General features: G+C 40.5%; 1 protein-coding gene across 1 annotated transcript in view; it reads left to right on the forward strand.

The window, feature by feature from the left end:
• LOC122789059 (neurotensin receptor type 1-like) overlaps positions 1-6,796 on the forward strand; it is a 292,355-nt gene extending 285,559 nt beyond the window's left edge. The window contains exon 2 of the mRNA XM_044056242.1: positions 5,339-6,796. Coding sequence (XP_043912177.1) covers positions 5,339-5,808 — 470 coding nt within the window. The 3' untranslated portion in view covers positions 5,809-6,796. The remainder of the gene's footprint in view (positions 1-5,338) is intronic.
• Positions 6,797-17,425: the final 10,629 nt, after the last annotated feature.

Here is a 17,425-nt window from a genome sequence, read left to right on the forward strand (position 1 = left end):
GTGGATAATACAATGAATGAAGGACCACAACAGACTGTAGATGGTGGGAAGAATAGTTTTATTGTGGGATCAGTTGTCAGGGGTGTGTTGTCAATGCGATAGTTACATGGGCAGTCATGCTTGCTGAAGGTTACACTTACACATTTCTTGGTATTTAGTTTTAGTCCGTGGTTTTGACACCAGTTTTTTTTATCTGGGTCAGCCCCTCTAGGAGGATCATGCTTACCTCTGTGGAGGTTATGATGGCATCAAGTGCACAGTCATCTGCAAACATGATCAGCCACAAACCTTTAACACTTGCTTTGACCTCCAAAAAGTAAATGGAAAAGAGGAGTGACCTTGGGGTACACCACTAGTAACAGGTCTTTTGAAGGAGGTAAATCTGCCCACCCTAATTTCCTGTGTTCTGTTTGTGAGCCAGTTTGCTACCAAATGAGTTACATAGGTATTTACCTTTAGCTCATAGAGTTTATATATGATATCTGAGTATGGGGTTGTGCTGAACAACATTGCAAGGTCTAGATATGCAGTGTCTACTTTGCATGGCAGACTTTAGTGTCCAGATCTGTGTAAACTGCTGTATTGCAAATGCGTGTATAATATTTTAGTATTTAACGTAGTTAAGGGTTCACTACTCCTTAAATTAGAGTTAGGTAGATTTATTCAGCTATTACTAGATTATTCTTTAGATATTCTGTTTGTTCAGTTGATTTTTTTTGTTCTGTGTGCACATTATTTTCCTCTGTGTATTTAATCTGTATCAGCATTGCTTTCATTATTGCCCAAGTAAAGTTTATTATTTATGTATTTATTTATTTATTTATTTATTTATTTATTTATTTATTTGCTTATTCACTGTTAAGATCTTGTGACTGGTATTTATTTATATATTACGTTTTATCTGGGGAGATAGTATTGCTTAGCACTGTATGTTATCAAGCTGTGATATCCACCTTGAGTAAGTAGGTCAACCAGCACATTACTAATTTGTGTTTATTATTTTACATGGCTACAAATAAAGAGTGGCACAGGGAGTTGGTGTGTTTATTCCCTAGCCATACCTAAGGTGGTTGCAGCACATCCTTGCTTAGAAAATACTATCACCCTTCCCTGAGAATTGAGTGTGTGTGTATGTGTGTGTGTGTGTGTGTGTGTGTGTGTGTGTGTGTGTGTGTGTGTGTGTGTGTGTGTGTGTGTGTGTGTGTGCGTGTAAAGCTAGTTACCATGGGTAAGGAGCACTTGAAGATACTATGGCTCACACAGTCAGTTTTGAGAAGGAGATCAAGGGTGTTAGGCTAAAGACTCAGGTCTGTGAGTGGTCAGTGTGTAGTCCTAGCATAGCTTTCAACCTCTTGGCACAAATAATCTGGACAAAGCCAAATTTAATGGGGGCACAAGCCCCCAAAATAGGGACAACTTTTAAAATTGCTCTCATAAACTTAGAAAGTTGCTAGAATAAAATGTTTTGTGTTACCATGCATTTTCTGAAGGATATGAAGTCTGAAACTCAAATGCCTATTATTATTTAGTGAATTCATCCCTCACCGATTTGCCACAAAAATTCAGAAAATGCAAATTTGATGAGGAACACACCAAAAATATGAAGCAAAAATCTGGACAGTTGAGAGGTATGAGTCCTAGTCTGAGTTGGATGTTATTAGCCCATCCCCAGGGTAGAAGTGCATATTCCCTTTATGCTCTATAGGCCTGGTTACATTTGAGCAATTGTTTCCATCTATCCACAACCCTTTTTTCTCATATTTTCCATGGGGTTGGGGTGTTGCTTTAACAGTGGGTTTCTAACACATGATCAAACTTGTAAACGGCGAACGCATATTGAGCGAACCCAATTGGTCGAAATGTCGTGCGTGTAACACGGAAATTGCCATAGAGAATATTTTCCCTTTACTTCAATGTAGTGCGATCTTGGAGTAGGAATGTTTAAGTAGCGGGGGTGTGGGGGGTGCAGCCCCCCCCCCACATGGGGTACAGCATTTAGGCAAGTATAGTTTTTTTTTTTATTATTTTTGTATTATATTTTCGAAATTTCAGACATTGCTCATAAGGTGTCGACCATATAGTGTTCGATGTTTGAAATTTTCAAAAATATAATATAGACCCTTCAACAGTGACAATCATCTAGAGCTAAGCTTTACACCACTGGGAGGCTAGCCTTGCCACAGCAGTTCTTCCACACCACACACTTGCATGCACACTCACACCTATGGCCAGTTTAGAGTATCTGCATGTCTTTGGAATGTATGGAGGAAACTGAAACACCCAAAGGAAACCCATGCGAATGCAGAGAGGACATGCAGACTCCACACAAAAGGCACCCAGTCAAGAATCAAACCAGGGAACCTTTTGCTTTGAGGTGACAACACTATCCATTCTACCACTGTGCTGCCTTACTTGGGGAATTGTTTGTTGAATCATATTTGAGTGCACTTTTGCTTTTTTTTTTTTTCACTTTAACAGGTTGGGCACCAGTGATAAGATTTGACAGCCATCAGACTTATTTGAAGCAGCGGAGTAAATCTAAGGACCATAGCCCCTGTCTCCCCACATACCTGGCATGATGTTTGGTTGGCAGTGGTGGGAATCAAACCCATTCAAAGCCATCATGGTGTGTGTGTGTGTGTGTGTGTGTGTGTGTGTGTGTGTGTGTGTGTGTGTGTGTGTGTGTGTGTGTGTGTGTATACTATCATTGCCACAAGGTAAAGTATACATATATATAGTATTGTATAGCAATTATTTTATTTTTTTAATCATATTAGTGTTGGAACAGGTTGAAATAAGATCCTCTGACAACTACACTAATATATCAATGTCACTTCTGACTAAGGAGTATAAGGCTAAAGAAATCCTACATTCCAGTATGTCCAAGGAAGAGATGCTAGTAATTTTGTGTGCAGCTAGAGTGCAACTCACTACCCTTGGAGAAAGACTAGCAAATGGTGTGGGGGTGCAGAATGTAGACAAATGACAGACTATTCCACCCCTGGAGGACCTCAACCCTATATGGAATTACACTGACAGGTACTGGAAATGAAACATCTGAATCTCAATGTAGCTCAGTGAATGCAATAACTGTAGGGACAATGAGAGCAAGCACAAGCTGAGAAGAACAGCACCGGCATGTGGGGAGATGGTAATCCTTTGCTATGGGCATATGAGTGATGGCTAGGGGAAAAGCCAAACCCTAGCAGCCTAGGTCAGTACAAAACATTTTCCTCAATATAAAGAGAGGGATGATTTTGATAATTTTAAATGGGCATTTAAAAGGGTGTGTATTGTGCACCAAGATGACCATAGGCAATCTGTGAAGTTTTTAATTCCTTTACTCATGACTAAACTAATGCATGCAATTTCCAAATTTAATGATGATAATGATTATTTAAATTATGCTGAAGTTAAGAATGGGGACTTGCGTTTTTATGTGGAATCTAGAAATTTACAGAAACAAGGTCAAAAGAAACTTATATAAAGAGGTTCAAAGAACATTAAGAAAGGCAGATGACAGTATGAACGAATGCATTGTAAACATTGACACTTATTTTCATAGCTGGATAAGTGGACATAAGGTCACTACATCTGAAATACTTGCAAATTGTTCAGTGAGGGAGCAAACTGTCAGCCCTCTGCCTGAAATCTTGAGGATTTGGTTGGCAGACCCAGGAATATATAACACTGCTGAGGAGAAGGAGAGGAAGGGGAACTTACAGCTAGTAGGTTGTCACTGCTTTGAAAGGAAGTACCATTCACTGCATGTAGGAATAAGGGAACCCAGTAGAGGCAGCCTGAACCAACACAGGAGGTTATACAGGGAACAAAGAAGCCATGGTTTCCGGTACACATGCAGGTCTTGGCATTAAATGTTATATGTGCAACCAAAGGAGGGGGTGGGTTTGGTATAATGGTTAATGTGTTTACCTCACAGGCATAAGCTACAGGGTTTTATTCTCATCTTAGGAAGAAAAATTGTCTAGGCATAAAATGGTCCATAGGGGCAGCTAGCCTTGTAATTAACAATGAGCCTATGAACCTATGTATAGTCTCATTGTCCACAGAACAAAGGTTTCAGGAAGCAGCAAGCAGGTTTAGTACTATGACGGGATGAGTTGTCTGAAACAAAACACAGTGATCAGAGAAGTGTGTTACCACTGTATTATCAATTATTCTACAGGTAATAGTATATCTGTTAGAATATATCTGGCCCCAGTGCCTGTTCTGTCTCTGTTACATATCCTGTTTGTGAATACTTCCTGTAATTTGTGAGAGTCCAGTTGCCTCTTTTTGAGCAAGCGACATTCATCTGGTAGGTGAGTCTGCTAATAAGTTTGTTATGAACTATGTTACTGCTTTGTTATCTATGTTGATATGAAGAACATCTGGATTCAACATTCACTAAAGGGGCCTAGCACACCCAGTCAAAATCATCTGTCTCAAACAGACAGTGAAACTGAAAATATGAGCAAAACCAAATTTTTTTTTTTTTTGGAAAGATTGCTTTTCTAAAGGAGCTTCATCTACATACCTTCACACAGGCTAGCTCTGCCTATATACATTTGTTACTTGTAATCATTGATATGGTCAATATACCATGATGTAGGGAGAGGCCATAATGCTTTGTAAGAGTCACCCATGTGGCTGCTGCAGATACTCAACTGTCTTTAGAAACAAAGGCTCATTTTATTAAACGGACAGCTGACTTACCTGCTATGAATGCCAGTATTTCTAATTTAACCTTGTTATCTTTCTCAGGAAGTGAATGAATGATGTCTAGCAATGTGTTTCAAAGTAGGTAGTAGCCCTTAAAAGTTTTGCTGCTGTACAAACTCTACATGTTCACCTTACATGCCAAATGTACTGCAATGAATGGTGCTACTGAATATGGTGCATATACTGTTAAAAAAAAAAACAAAGAAAAGGTCATCAAGGAAGTAGAAATATTCAACAGCTTTAACATACTGTATTTTCATTTAGTTATTTAAAAAGGAAATGTAACATTTTTCAAAAAGATACTACTGAATATGCATTCTACTATGGAAAAGTAATGTTTTCTTTAACAAGTCAGGAATATATGTTTGTATTATCTCCATGTTATGGGTGGATTTTGTATAAGTATTTATAAATCAACATAGTCCATAACATAATGTGTCTAAATACGCTGACATATAATGGTATCCTCTTTGAGGGCATATAGTACAATTACATATGTATTAATACTTCATACCACTACACTGATGTAGTCTGTCTTCTGAGTAAGGAGCCATTGCCTTTTGAATATTCTTAGCAAATGACTTTCAAGGTTTATTTGTGTTTTCTTTAATTGCAGGTGCAGTGATTGTAGCTTTCTTCCTCTGCAACTTTCCAGACACAGCCTCATCTCTTATGCATATCTATATTTCAAAGTGGACAGCAATGATGCATACAGTCTATGCATGGCTGAAGTTCTACCTTTCCCTGCCTCTTTGGTATGTCAACAGTGCACTGGACCCCCTCCTCTTTTGCATCTCTTCTGCGTCTTTTCGTAGGGCATGTCGGGAAAGTTTGGTTCCTCTTATCCCATGGATTGGGAAGTCTCTCAATGGAGTTGGGAAAAAGTTACAGGTTTCTTGGGCTGGACAGTCTAGTACAGTGTTTATTCCAACTCCCAGAGTCCAGAGATCAAGTTGGACTCTCAACTCAACAGAAGGAGATCACAATGAATGCTATGGCTTAGAGCTGCGGACCAGTGATCCTCGACTCCTCTCCCTCCGACAGCTTTCAGTCCTAGAGACAACAGAACACATGTCTGACACTTAATCTAATGAACATTACTTCATATGTTGCAGTGACTACAGCAGACAAAACACAGCAGAATACATTATTTCTGCCTCACTTCCCAAAAGACTCTAAAATGCATAACTTGCTGATCAGGAAGTACATCTTATAAAAGAATAGGTCTGACAAGTTTGGTCATGAAGGAAAACGATGTGGATGAGTTTTATCTGTCAGTAATTCTGAACAGTTTATCAGACTGTTTTTTTTTTTTCAGTTCTGTAACAGGAAAATTATATATGTAAAGGATGTATTGCACTATGAGAAGTATGCATTGGCACATATTACTGGTATTCCAGCAACTGTAAAGAAATGACATTTCTAATTAAAAGAAGGTTAAGAGTTCAGGAAGCTGATCAAGCCAGCTCTGGCATGGCAGAACAATAATGTGGGCTTAGAAAGAAAATACATCCCCTGAAGCTGTTTAAGAAAATCATGGACACCAATGGTGTGGCATTCTGTTTAGTTATTTTGAATGGGTAAATGCACTTTATAGAAATATTTTGCAAACATGATACTGGCCAAATAGGTTAACATGTGATAAGGTGCCAGGCAAGGGGAAACAAAAAGAGTGCTATAAAACATCTGCAAAATAAAGACATTTTCAGGCAAGAAATGTTGCTGCATTAAATATTTGAGAAATCTGAGCCTGATAGAAAGCTCTCTGGCAGGCATAATGTTTCAGCAGGTGACCTTATTAATCCACCTTTATACCAGTAAAGCAAGTAACACAGTAATAATAATTTTACTCAACTAAAGACCAGGACAAGTAGTTCAGTACAAATATTAAGTAACATAAGTTCAGTGATCCAGCAAATGCAACTCAAAGAAGAATTAATGGTGCATTTTTTTCTTTTCTACGAAATAGAATTATTTGAGCATGTTATTAAAAAGAAAGGAACTTCTGCGTTATTTGTGACATTTGGATGTCAAACAAAATGAAGCCAGAATAGAACTGACAAAAAATAGATACTTTTTATTTATGTATTTATTTATTTATTTTTTGTAAATAATGGGATAGGTAAAAGGGTTAGATGTACTCAGCAATTTGGCCGTCAGACAGTAACAAAAAAGTTGCGTGTCTGGGTCAGCCAGTGGTACATTAAAGAATCTTAAGTTACAGCTATGTTCTAAAAAGGAGATAGTGTGGTAAAGCACATTGGTCTATATGTTTTAGTCAAAGTTTATTATTGAAAGGAATCTCGGTCAACAATTCATCGTTTAATGTCAACAAACAGAAATTCAGATGTAACTTGATTGCCTTTACTTATGAACTATATCAAAGACTCTGTAGTTCTTAACTCAGGGTGCTAATATTACTTCAATAGGTAAGGGATAATCAGAAGATGATATAATTAGTGTAGGTTGCAGGTATAAAAAGTAGCATCCAGCTGAATGAAGTCCGAACACCTGCTGTGCTATAAAACCAACGGAGTACATAACAACTATGTGTGCGAATAAAGTCAGAGAACAACATTATGTTCTTTTTAATGCAAGTGACAGTCTTCTTCAAAAGCAAAAAAAAATCACAAGCATGAAATGTCTCACATAAGCTGTCTGTAACAGAAAATAGCAGAAGCCCTTAAAAATGCATACAGCATACTCGTGTAAGTGTTGATGTGTGTATATAATGTGCATATGTGTATGCACATGCATAACAAACATGGAAAAGTATACATAATAAAACACATTAAATATTGGATGGCATAAGTCAAAGCTATGCTGCCTTTAGATGTAATCCCCCAGTCACAGAGGGAGAGTTCCAATAGATTTACCTAAGGTGCGGGCAGCCTATGAGCAGTGAGCCTGAGAACAGAAGGTTAGTGGGGGAAGAACTGAGTTGCTCTGTCCAGCTCTTCTTTTCATGGGAGAATAGCACAGAATTATCTGCCTGATTAGAGCCCCCAGTGGAAGCAAGGGTCACTAACTCTGGCAGAATAAAGGATGGAAGGGGTACTAGTAGTCCCTGCAATAGTAGGGCATGTACATGTGGTAGAGCATGTATGTGGACTGCCTTGCTATCGCTGCATGCTGTAGACTGAACAGGGGTACTGGGCCACAGCAGATGGTAAATGGGTATCACCAAAACAATGTGAAAAAAATACTGCATTAAGCCTATTTGTATTCCAGGCCATTACAAGCTATACCTTCTTAACATCTGTGTAAAATAACAAATGAGGGGCATAAGGAGCATCATTACAGCAGAGGGACTGTATGCCTGACCAATGTTAGCTCAGCATTTAGCATAAATGGCAAACTAGTCAAACCATTTAGATGCATCTTGTGATTGCTCTGCCCCAGACCAGCTGTTACACAACATTACTGTGTGGCTGGGTGCAATGTAGAATAACCCTGTTGCTGTGGACTACAAACTAGTAATGCCCCTAGCCATTTGTGCTACTGACAAAGGTTGCAGTTACAAGGCAGTGGTAATAATGCCCCTAGCCCTTTGTGATACTGACAAAGGCTACATTTACAAAGCAGTGGTAATAAAACTAAGTAGAGTTGAGGATTGCACTGGGGGAGGCACAATTGCAGCTGTGGCTCGGGCAGACAGCAGACATGCGTTACTTACTTGAGTGAGGGCCATTCTAGTTCTTATATTCCACGTCCAACTGCACATAGCAAACTGAATTCTGTGTAGACTTCTAAAACAAACCAGTGTGTCGCTCTAAATGTTTCTCAACACTGGATTAAGCAGATCAGCTACAGTACATATAAAAAACATAATAAAGCACAGTATACTGTTAACTGTGACACCCATCTCTGTGCTATACCACCACAGATGAAGTGAGACTGGAAGAATATGCCAGCCAATCCACACTTATACAGTGCTTTCATTAATCTGGTAACACAGTCAGGGACGTTGTATTGGTAGAAAATACAGCAAATAACAGACTATTAATTGCTGTACACTGAAATCTCATGCTGTTACCAGATAAACTAAATGGAATTGTACAACATTAAGCCAGAACATACACTACTGCTATGTGCTTTGCAAAGCAACTTAAACATGATAGACTTGTATTTCAGAAGCTATCCAAGTCTGGCTATGTAACTGTATATACATGTGTTTGGTACAGTAGTATTATATTCTTCTCGTAAACATGCACGTATGTTTTATCTTATGTTTCTCATATATGTGGAACTGTGCAAAGCATGTCAGGTGGCAGTTTTTTAGTGTTGCTAATTTTGTCATGTCTCCCAATGATGCTAAAGTATAAAATGTTATAAAGTGACTTTTATGGCTGTAAATAATCTCACTTCATGCGTATCAGAATGGTATATTATTATTACTTCCATATGTTATGAAGGAATACTTGTAAAATGGACAAGAACAAGGAGGCAGACAGTATTTATGTTGTCAGGAATTACGATTGCTGGTAGTACAACAGAAAGACAGACTGCTGAAAAGATTCATTTAACATTAATTGAGGAGCTGAAAAAATGACCTTAAGAAAATTAACACTGAACACATCTCTCTTTTCACCACAGTAGCTAGTTAATTCATGAAAGTATATTAATGTCATCATTTCCAGTACAAGTGCACTCATTCACATACTTGGAGTCATCAATGACTGTAGTGCTGTGAGGGAAGTTGTAACACTCACTGGTATTTTTTGTGAGTATGGAAGTCTTGAATGGTGGTACATGATCCGGGTGCCATTTCAGTTTAGTGGGAAGCAGTGCAAGTCCCAAAATGCATACTTGCTAGCAGAGATGGGATGATCTATTTCTATTTGTGACCTGATTTCTGAAGGTGATTCATTTTATACTAATCTGATTACTGCCATTTTGTTGTTGGCTGATGCTGATGTACCTACACCCAGATCATGGTGAAATGAATCCCTAGGCAGAGTAATGGGTTAGGGACCCGCCCCCCTCCAGAGTCCCCACCCAGCAGCCATTGCAATGTCCTATTGCTTTCCTCTCTCTTCCCCCTGTTACCATAAAACACTGTTTAAACCTGTCAGTATGCATACTATTGTCCTGTTTACTTCTACAGTCATTACAGATATTTGGATTTAATTTAAAACTTTAATTTCAAATTTTATAGCACAAACACTGACAGCCATTTGCTTAACAAAACAGTACAGTCTTGCAATGAAAACAGACTTAGAATGAGCAATAGTAAACTTATCTATCCTTGAAACCCACATTCATAGAAAATACATATGGGCAGTAGTGGATTAAGTGAACCTTTGGGCGGTTTTCAAATCATGGGCCCCCTGCACATATTTTTAGGACCATGCATAAATACATGTGCTCTTTTATTCAGTTTCCTGATTGTATTAAATGATATTCTTTGTTTAATACAGCATCCATTGTTAGTGTGAGTTTTAAATGTATAGTTTTGAACATTTTTCCAGTAAACAGTGAAACAAAACATACAAACCAATAATGACAAAACTACCCATTTCAGAACATTTCAACCATAAAAGGACACTCAGACAAATGCCATTATAATCCACTAGTAATAGTCCTTATGTACAATCTCTGCAGAAGTAAAAATCACGTGAATAATTCCACATTGAAGAGACAAGTAATGAATGAAGAGGTTGTTGCTAGCAAACAACTTTGCATTTCAGTGCTTCATCTACAAATTCAGTGCCTGCTGCCCTTAAAGAATAAACTATGTTACATTAAAAATGGTGTGCTGGTGATATGTAATACAGAATGGTTGACAAACCAACAACAAACTCATAGTTGTTAGGCATCTCATCCAAAGGCAGATACAGTCAGGAGTGCAGCAACGCCCCCATATGCTGCAGTGTAGTATCAGCAATTAATCTACCTGATATAAGAAGAGAACCCCCCCCCCCAACGTTCTGCACCAAAGGCAAGTATGCTGCCTGTTGCACCACTGACACAGAACAGCACAACCTTGAAACTCTATGACTGACATTGACAGAATGTAATCTTCACAGAGTTACAAATAAATAAACTAAAGGAGCCCTGCCAATGGATGTGGAGATTTAAGGCAACTGCTTTCCAATAATCAAGGCTCATGGTTTGAGTCTGAGCAAAGCTACTTAACTAGACAGCCTCCTAACTAGGAAATTCCACACACACACACACACACACACACACACACACACACACACACACACACACACACACACACATGTTCATTGCTGCACTCACTGTTGCTTTGCAAGAAGTACATCTGTGGCTGGCTTGGCATCAGCTATATAAATGCTCTTCTCCATTTGTTCACTGCACTTGGCTGGCTAATATCCTAAAATATATGGATTAATACACTGCTCTGTACCAAGACTGTTTGCTGTCTTGGCATCAGCTGCACTTACACTCTGCTTTGTAGTATCCTTGTTTCTTCACTGGTGGAGGGTTGATGTAATGGTTACAGGCTGATATCCTAAATCAAATTTCCTGCATTTTTACATTAAGACAAAAATCTTAATGCTGAGGTTTCTGGGACTTGCTGTCCTTTACAGAAGTCTCCTGCAAAGTCCTAAAGCCCTCCTGTGTTCAGTCTTCTGCAAGATCCAAAAGCCCTCCTGTGTTCAGAATGTCTTCCAGCTTGTTTTATTTATGGAAGATTTCTTTCTTTATCACCCTCCCTCAAGTCAACATCAGCCACCCCCCAGCCAACATGGGCCCTAGGCAGCTCCCTAGGTCACCTAGTGCTGGATCCGACTCTGGATATACCCACTGTCTTACTAGAGGTCACAGTAAGCACTTTCCACCACAGCAGAAATGGCAAATATGCTGCACACTGAGATAGTTTTTTGAGTAGAAAAGGGGGAGTGCAGGGAGAAATAAAATAGTAGCTGACTGTATATCAAACTACTGTTCTCAGTTTTGACCCCAAAAGATATGCTGACATATAACTGTCAAAGGCTACTTTAGTCATATAGGTTACATAAACTGTCTGTGCTGCAGAACATGATGTATGACAAGAAAATGACATTTTAAGCAGAAAATGTTCATATTTAAAAGAAATCCTATTTTCAAATGTGCTGTATACAAATGTCATTTTATTTACACAAAAAAAGAATTAAAAAAAAATCACAAAAATGTTGATTCCTATTATACCATCACTTTCTTGGGACTTCACATTATTTGTATGAATGTATAGCTTTATCACAAACAGTATAATTGTGAAATGGGAAAGGAAGGAAATGTCGGGGCTAAAACCTAGCTGATAGATAGTACTTTGTCTTCAACATGTAAAAAAAATAGTTGAATAAATGCTTTACAGAAAAGTACTTATATTATTTGACTTTTAAGCAGGCCTCCTATTGTGGATTATACTTGAAAACCCCCATTCTGTGCACATTGCCATTTTAAAAATCTCAAATCCTAATGGAGCATGCCCAGTTTGAACACATCAATGTCATTATTTATTGGATATCCACACCCACTGGTCCCTATTATTTTCTTCTGATCGGAATGGGATTCTTTTGAAAAAATGCATACCAAAGTGCAAGAAAGTATTCATCCATCCATTCATTCTTTCATTTCTGGGTCATGGGTAACAACAGTCAGTGTTTATGGGATGCCAAACCACAAAAGAACACATGTAAACATGTGTGCGTGCGCGCACACACACACACACACACACACACATAAACACTTTACTGGGGCAATATAAATATCATCAAATTTCCTACCCACGTGTCTTTGCCATGTAGAGAAGAACATATCATCTGGTAAAAATCCGGCAAGGATAGAGCTGGAGTGTCTTTTCTACACAGTGCAAATGTCTCCCCTTTGTCCACATGGACTTTCACTTGGCACTCTAATCTCCACCCACATTTCAAAGAGCTTTCACTAGCTGAACTGGTGATATTCAAATTACCCCTAAGTATGTCTTTGCAGAGTGTGAGTAAGACTGCATATCTCCCTTGATGGACTGACATCCTTTCCATGATTAGTTTCAGTCTGTTGCCCATTGATGGCCATGATGGGCTTCAACTCATCAGGACCTTGATTTGGACTAATTAGGTATTAAACACAGATAGGTTTGTCCTTGTAATTTAGTGTTTTTAGGTGAAACAGATAGGAAGATATAAACATGGGAACAGCAGAAAGAAAAAGAAGAGCTACTCAGAGAGAAGTTCTACTGATAAGATCAATATGATAAGAATCATGAAAAAGGCACAAAGGACAGATAACCTATTTTGTAAATATGTGTATTGCTAACATAAGCTACTCCCCGGGATTCATGAAGTTTGCGCCAGGGGCAGACGTAGTGTAGGCGGTATAACGCCAAATATGGCCGCCAAGCGATTCAGGTACGATCCAATTCCATGTGCACTACTGGCGCACGTCAGATCTGTGCAGCCCTCAGCTTAGGTATGCTAATCACCCCATGTGAAGTGCCGCACTATGCAAATGAAGGTACACAGCGATACATGAAGTGGTGCAGGTGTAGCGTAAGCCCACAGAAATGTAAACCAAAAAACATGGTTTACATTTTTCGAAATAGAACATCGGAGCTATGAAAGCAGACCAGACTCATGTATTACAAAGTTAACATATGCCAGTGACTAAATATACAGCCAATGGCATAAGAAAAGATGCAGAACACCTAAAAAAACAACATTTAATGTCATGTCTACAGTAACGCAAAGTACAACCACAGGGCATGTGTGCGCAAATGAGAACACAAAGAAAATATATACAAATGTCATAAAATCGCAATGTAATACAAATCAGGAATTCACCATAATACTAAATGATATGCATGGTACACCACAACCAAGCTGCAAGGGTTGCTAAGGGTCTGTGACAGTGTTCGGTGCGGTAACTATGAATTAGTAGTCAATGCCATGCAAATGAGGCAGGTAATACTGAATCGCAAATGTCTCGCCGGATTAAGGATGTACCATACGGCACAGCACTACAACACCGAGGAGTGGCTCAGAGGTATACATGACATCAGCAGTGGGGTGTGCCACTGTAGCTGTAAGCACATTGGAGCAATGCAAATCTGCCTGGCCATTGCTAAGCAAAGCCACAGGACAGGGGTGGGGAGGTAGGTATAGCATTGTTTAGCTGAGAGCACATATGGTGCCTGAAAGCGCATGTTTACAGGGATGAAAACATGCCCGAAACCCAGTAAGCGGATGCACGCGCCGTGCACCATAGCACAAATAGGAAAGTCAGGGGAAGAAAATAAGGAAATGCAACAGTAGGGTAAATGGAGTACAACTGAGCAATTAACACCTATTAACTCACAGCGGGCAATCGACGGCAGCTGACAAGTCTGCTCGCAGAAACCTGCAAAACAGGATAGGGGAGGTGTTGGATTGCAAAGAAAGGAGAACTGTCATAGCAGAGCAAAGCAAACCTGCAGTAGACCAGCAATAGAACACATGACGCAAGATAAGCCAGTTCTAGGAAAGTACAAGTGAAAGCAGGCTGCTGGATGCATGCCAGAAAATGGTAGTTGAAATGTGAAGAAATGTAAAGGGAAGGGCAAGAGGTAATCCACGGCAGCCAAATGTAATTCAACACCAAAGGCACCACAATAGTAGTTCCTGTCGTAAAATACATAAGATACCCTGTAGCTACGATCGTACATACACACCCTATGACATCATCGGTGTTCACAGCACAATAGTATAAAGTGTGAAAGAACCCCACACATACCTGTGTACTCCCAAACACTCCACCATAGGTGTAAACATACGGGGAACTTTTAAAATGTACATGTTGGGAGCTGCCATAGCTGTGATTCATCACCATGTGTTAGAGACTGATGGCGTTGTGGAGGATGATGCTGACAACCACCGCAGGCCCCGGAGGAGGAGATGAGTGCTCAGACCAAGGGTAACCTACCAGGGGCTACATGATCTGGAGATAGTAGTGCATTACAGGGTGGACAGGGACATCTTACAGCAAATAGTTGAGCTGTGCCGGCCACGCCTGAGATCCAGAAACAACAGAGGGGAACCCATCCCAGTGGACTCGAAGGTATGTGTATGCTTGAGAATACTAGCCACAGGTACCTTTCAAAGGCCGACTGGAGATATAATGGGGATCTCACAGGCATCAGCTTCCAGGGTACTACACCAGTTCCTGGATGCCATGTTACCATATACCAATGAGCATATATACTTCCCCTGAACGCAGGAGGAGTTGGCCAGCAATATGCGTCACTTCCACCATGTGGCACACTACCTGGAGGTACTGGGTGTGATAGACTGCACGCACATACATATCATGTCACCACCAGTGAGCATGGTAGGTGGTACATAAACCGCAAGGGATTCCACTCCATCAACTGCCAGGTCATGTGCAATGCCCAGGGCATTATCATGGATGTGTGTGCTGGCAGCCCTGGAAGCTACCATGACTCCCATATCTGGCATGCCTCACAGCTGTATCAGGTATTTGTCATGGGGGACATCCCACATGGCCACCTTGTGGGGGATGCTGGCTATGCACTGGAGCCATGGATGATAACTCCCATCAGAAATGCACACACACACCCATGCAAGAACGCCATAATGAGGCACACGCACAAACCAGAATCATCATAGACTGTGTGTTTGGGATGCTGAAATCATGGTTCCGTTTCTTGGACATATCTGCTGGAGCCTTGCAATACTCTCCAGGCACATGTGCCCACATCTTCATAGTATGTGTCATGCTACATAATATGATCCTGTGGAAACAGCTGCAGCAGGGACAAAATGGTGAAGGGCCTCATAGCCCACCGCAATTGCCAAGGCCATCACAGGCACAGAGGGATTCAGACCACGAACACCCTGTGCCAGCTCCAGTAGGCAGATGGAGGCATTGTCAATATGCCTATGCCTTGGCAAAGAGGAAACATATAGCACATACTCTAACAGTGTAGGCCCCTACGGACTGACATACCTCTCCACCTGCACACACAGTAAAATGGATGGCACACACACATGACCACCTGTAAATTGTAATGTATAGGTGGGCTACTGTGTGAATCCTACATAGGCAGCCCTCAACCATTGTACACACAACAGTTATTGGAACAAGGAATGTCAACACCTGAACAGTACACACACCTATCAGCATATGTTGGTACTGTGTGTATAGGTTCCCAGATACATCGGTAGGTACACGCCCAATTGTCAGAGGCCATACATCAATCAAGGCAAACAGTGTCTGCTGTTGCCACAACATCGAATAACCAACTGTCGCTCAGTGGAGCAGAGGCAATTGTGGGATCCCATGTGTGTAATCACTGTTCCCCACACACTCTGCATGGATTCCCTGGTGCGTTAATGAGGGGTTCCACATAATGTAATCATGGATGTCGTGTCAAGGCATGGGGTGTACCCATGACAGGTATCTGTCACCCCAGCATACTCCACCTATGGTCGTTTGAAGGTGTAGCACATTATAGTGTGTGGCTCACTGTGATATACATACCCAATGCTGGAGCACATCCATTACACATCACATGGACATACCATTAATAGGACTCATCCATATGTAAACTAACTGAGTTACCCATGTGATTGCAGTATGGAGTAACAGCCGTAGTATAGTCCACATACAAAAGGCCATAACACGTGTACAAATCCCCGATGCCCAAGTGGTAAATGCAGTGACCGTCGTGCATGTTCCCGGTCTCACGTCCTGCAAGGGATGTAATGTAATCCTGAAGGCATGAATAATGCATGTCAGATGCAGGTTAGCAGATCATGTTTAGCACACGTTAGTGGGAATATGCGCTGCCCAGTGCTGGTAAGCATCGTTTAAATATGACTATACGGATATGCGTGAAACAGGGCTAAGCTTCTCTGAATATAGTGCAGATCACGGTCAGTGATGTCCAGAACAGGTGAAACCAGCATTATTCACCCTTGTACTAATAGTGCCTGCTCTGAAGGGTAAAACAACCACTGCCAGGAGTAGAACACGCAATCATGTACACAGTCACCTAACACTATGGTAGCCAAGATGTACCTATGGCAGGTGTGTAATGTGACAGGTTCAAACACAAATGTGCGGAGTCCAGGAAACAGTATACACCGACAAGTACACAATGAAAGGTGTATTCTGGCTGTCACTCTCTCTGTCAGAGATATATAATACAGATAGAAAGGGTGATAGAGAGATATATGTTGATATATACGGATTCACCGATATCTGCAAATATAAAGATAGGTCAACGACATGTACACAACCATGGAGGTAGAAATAAATAGGATACTGCCAACTATGGAATGTGTCACATACCAACACGCGTAACCACGAGGCTGAAAGACCGAAAGAACACAGTACCGGAACACTAGAACCGCGAGTAATATTATCATGATATGAAGAGACATTTAGTTACCGCTGCCGGTTTTGCGGTCCACGTAGGTACTGTGTTCAACTGTGTTTGTGATTGCCGTAGTCTATGTATGTGTGTGTTGAGAGTGCCATGTGCATTTCCGTGTGACTGTAATGTGTGTGTGTGTGTGTGTGTGTGTGTGTGTGTGTGTGTGTGTGTGTGTGTGTGTGTGTGTGTCTGCATCGTGTGTCTGTTAGTGCTAACTCAGAGGTAGATCATTACGGTAGGTGTGGTTATAGCTAGCCGTAGGCATATGGTTACCACCTGTCCCACATTAGGAGGGACAGCCACTCCCTGGGCAGTTGT

This window comes from Protopterus annectens, chromosome 14.part0 (genome assembly GCF_019279795.1).
Source record: "Protopterus annectens isolate FY-2018-M chromosome 14.part0, PAN1.0, whole genome shotgun sequence".
Taxonomy (NCBI): domain Eukaryota; kingdom Metazoa; phylum Chordata; order Ceratodontiformes; family Protopteridae; genus Protopterus; species Protopterus annectens.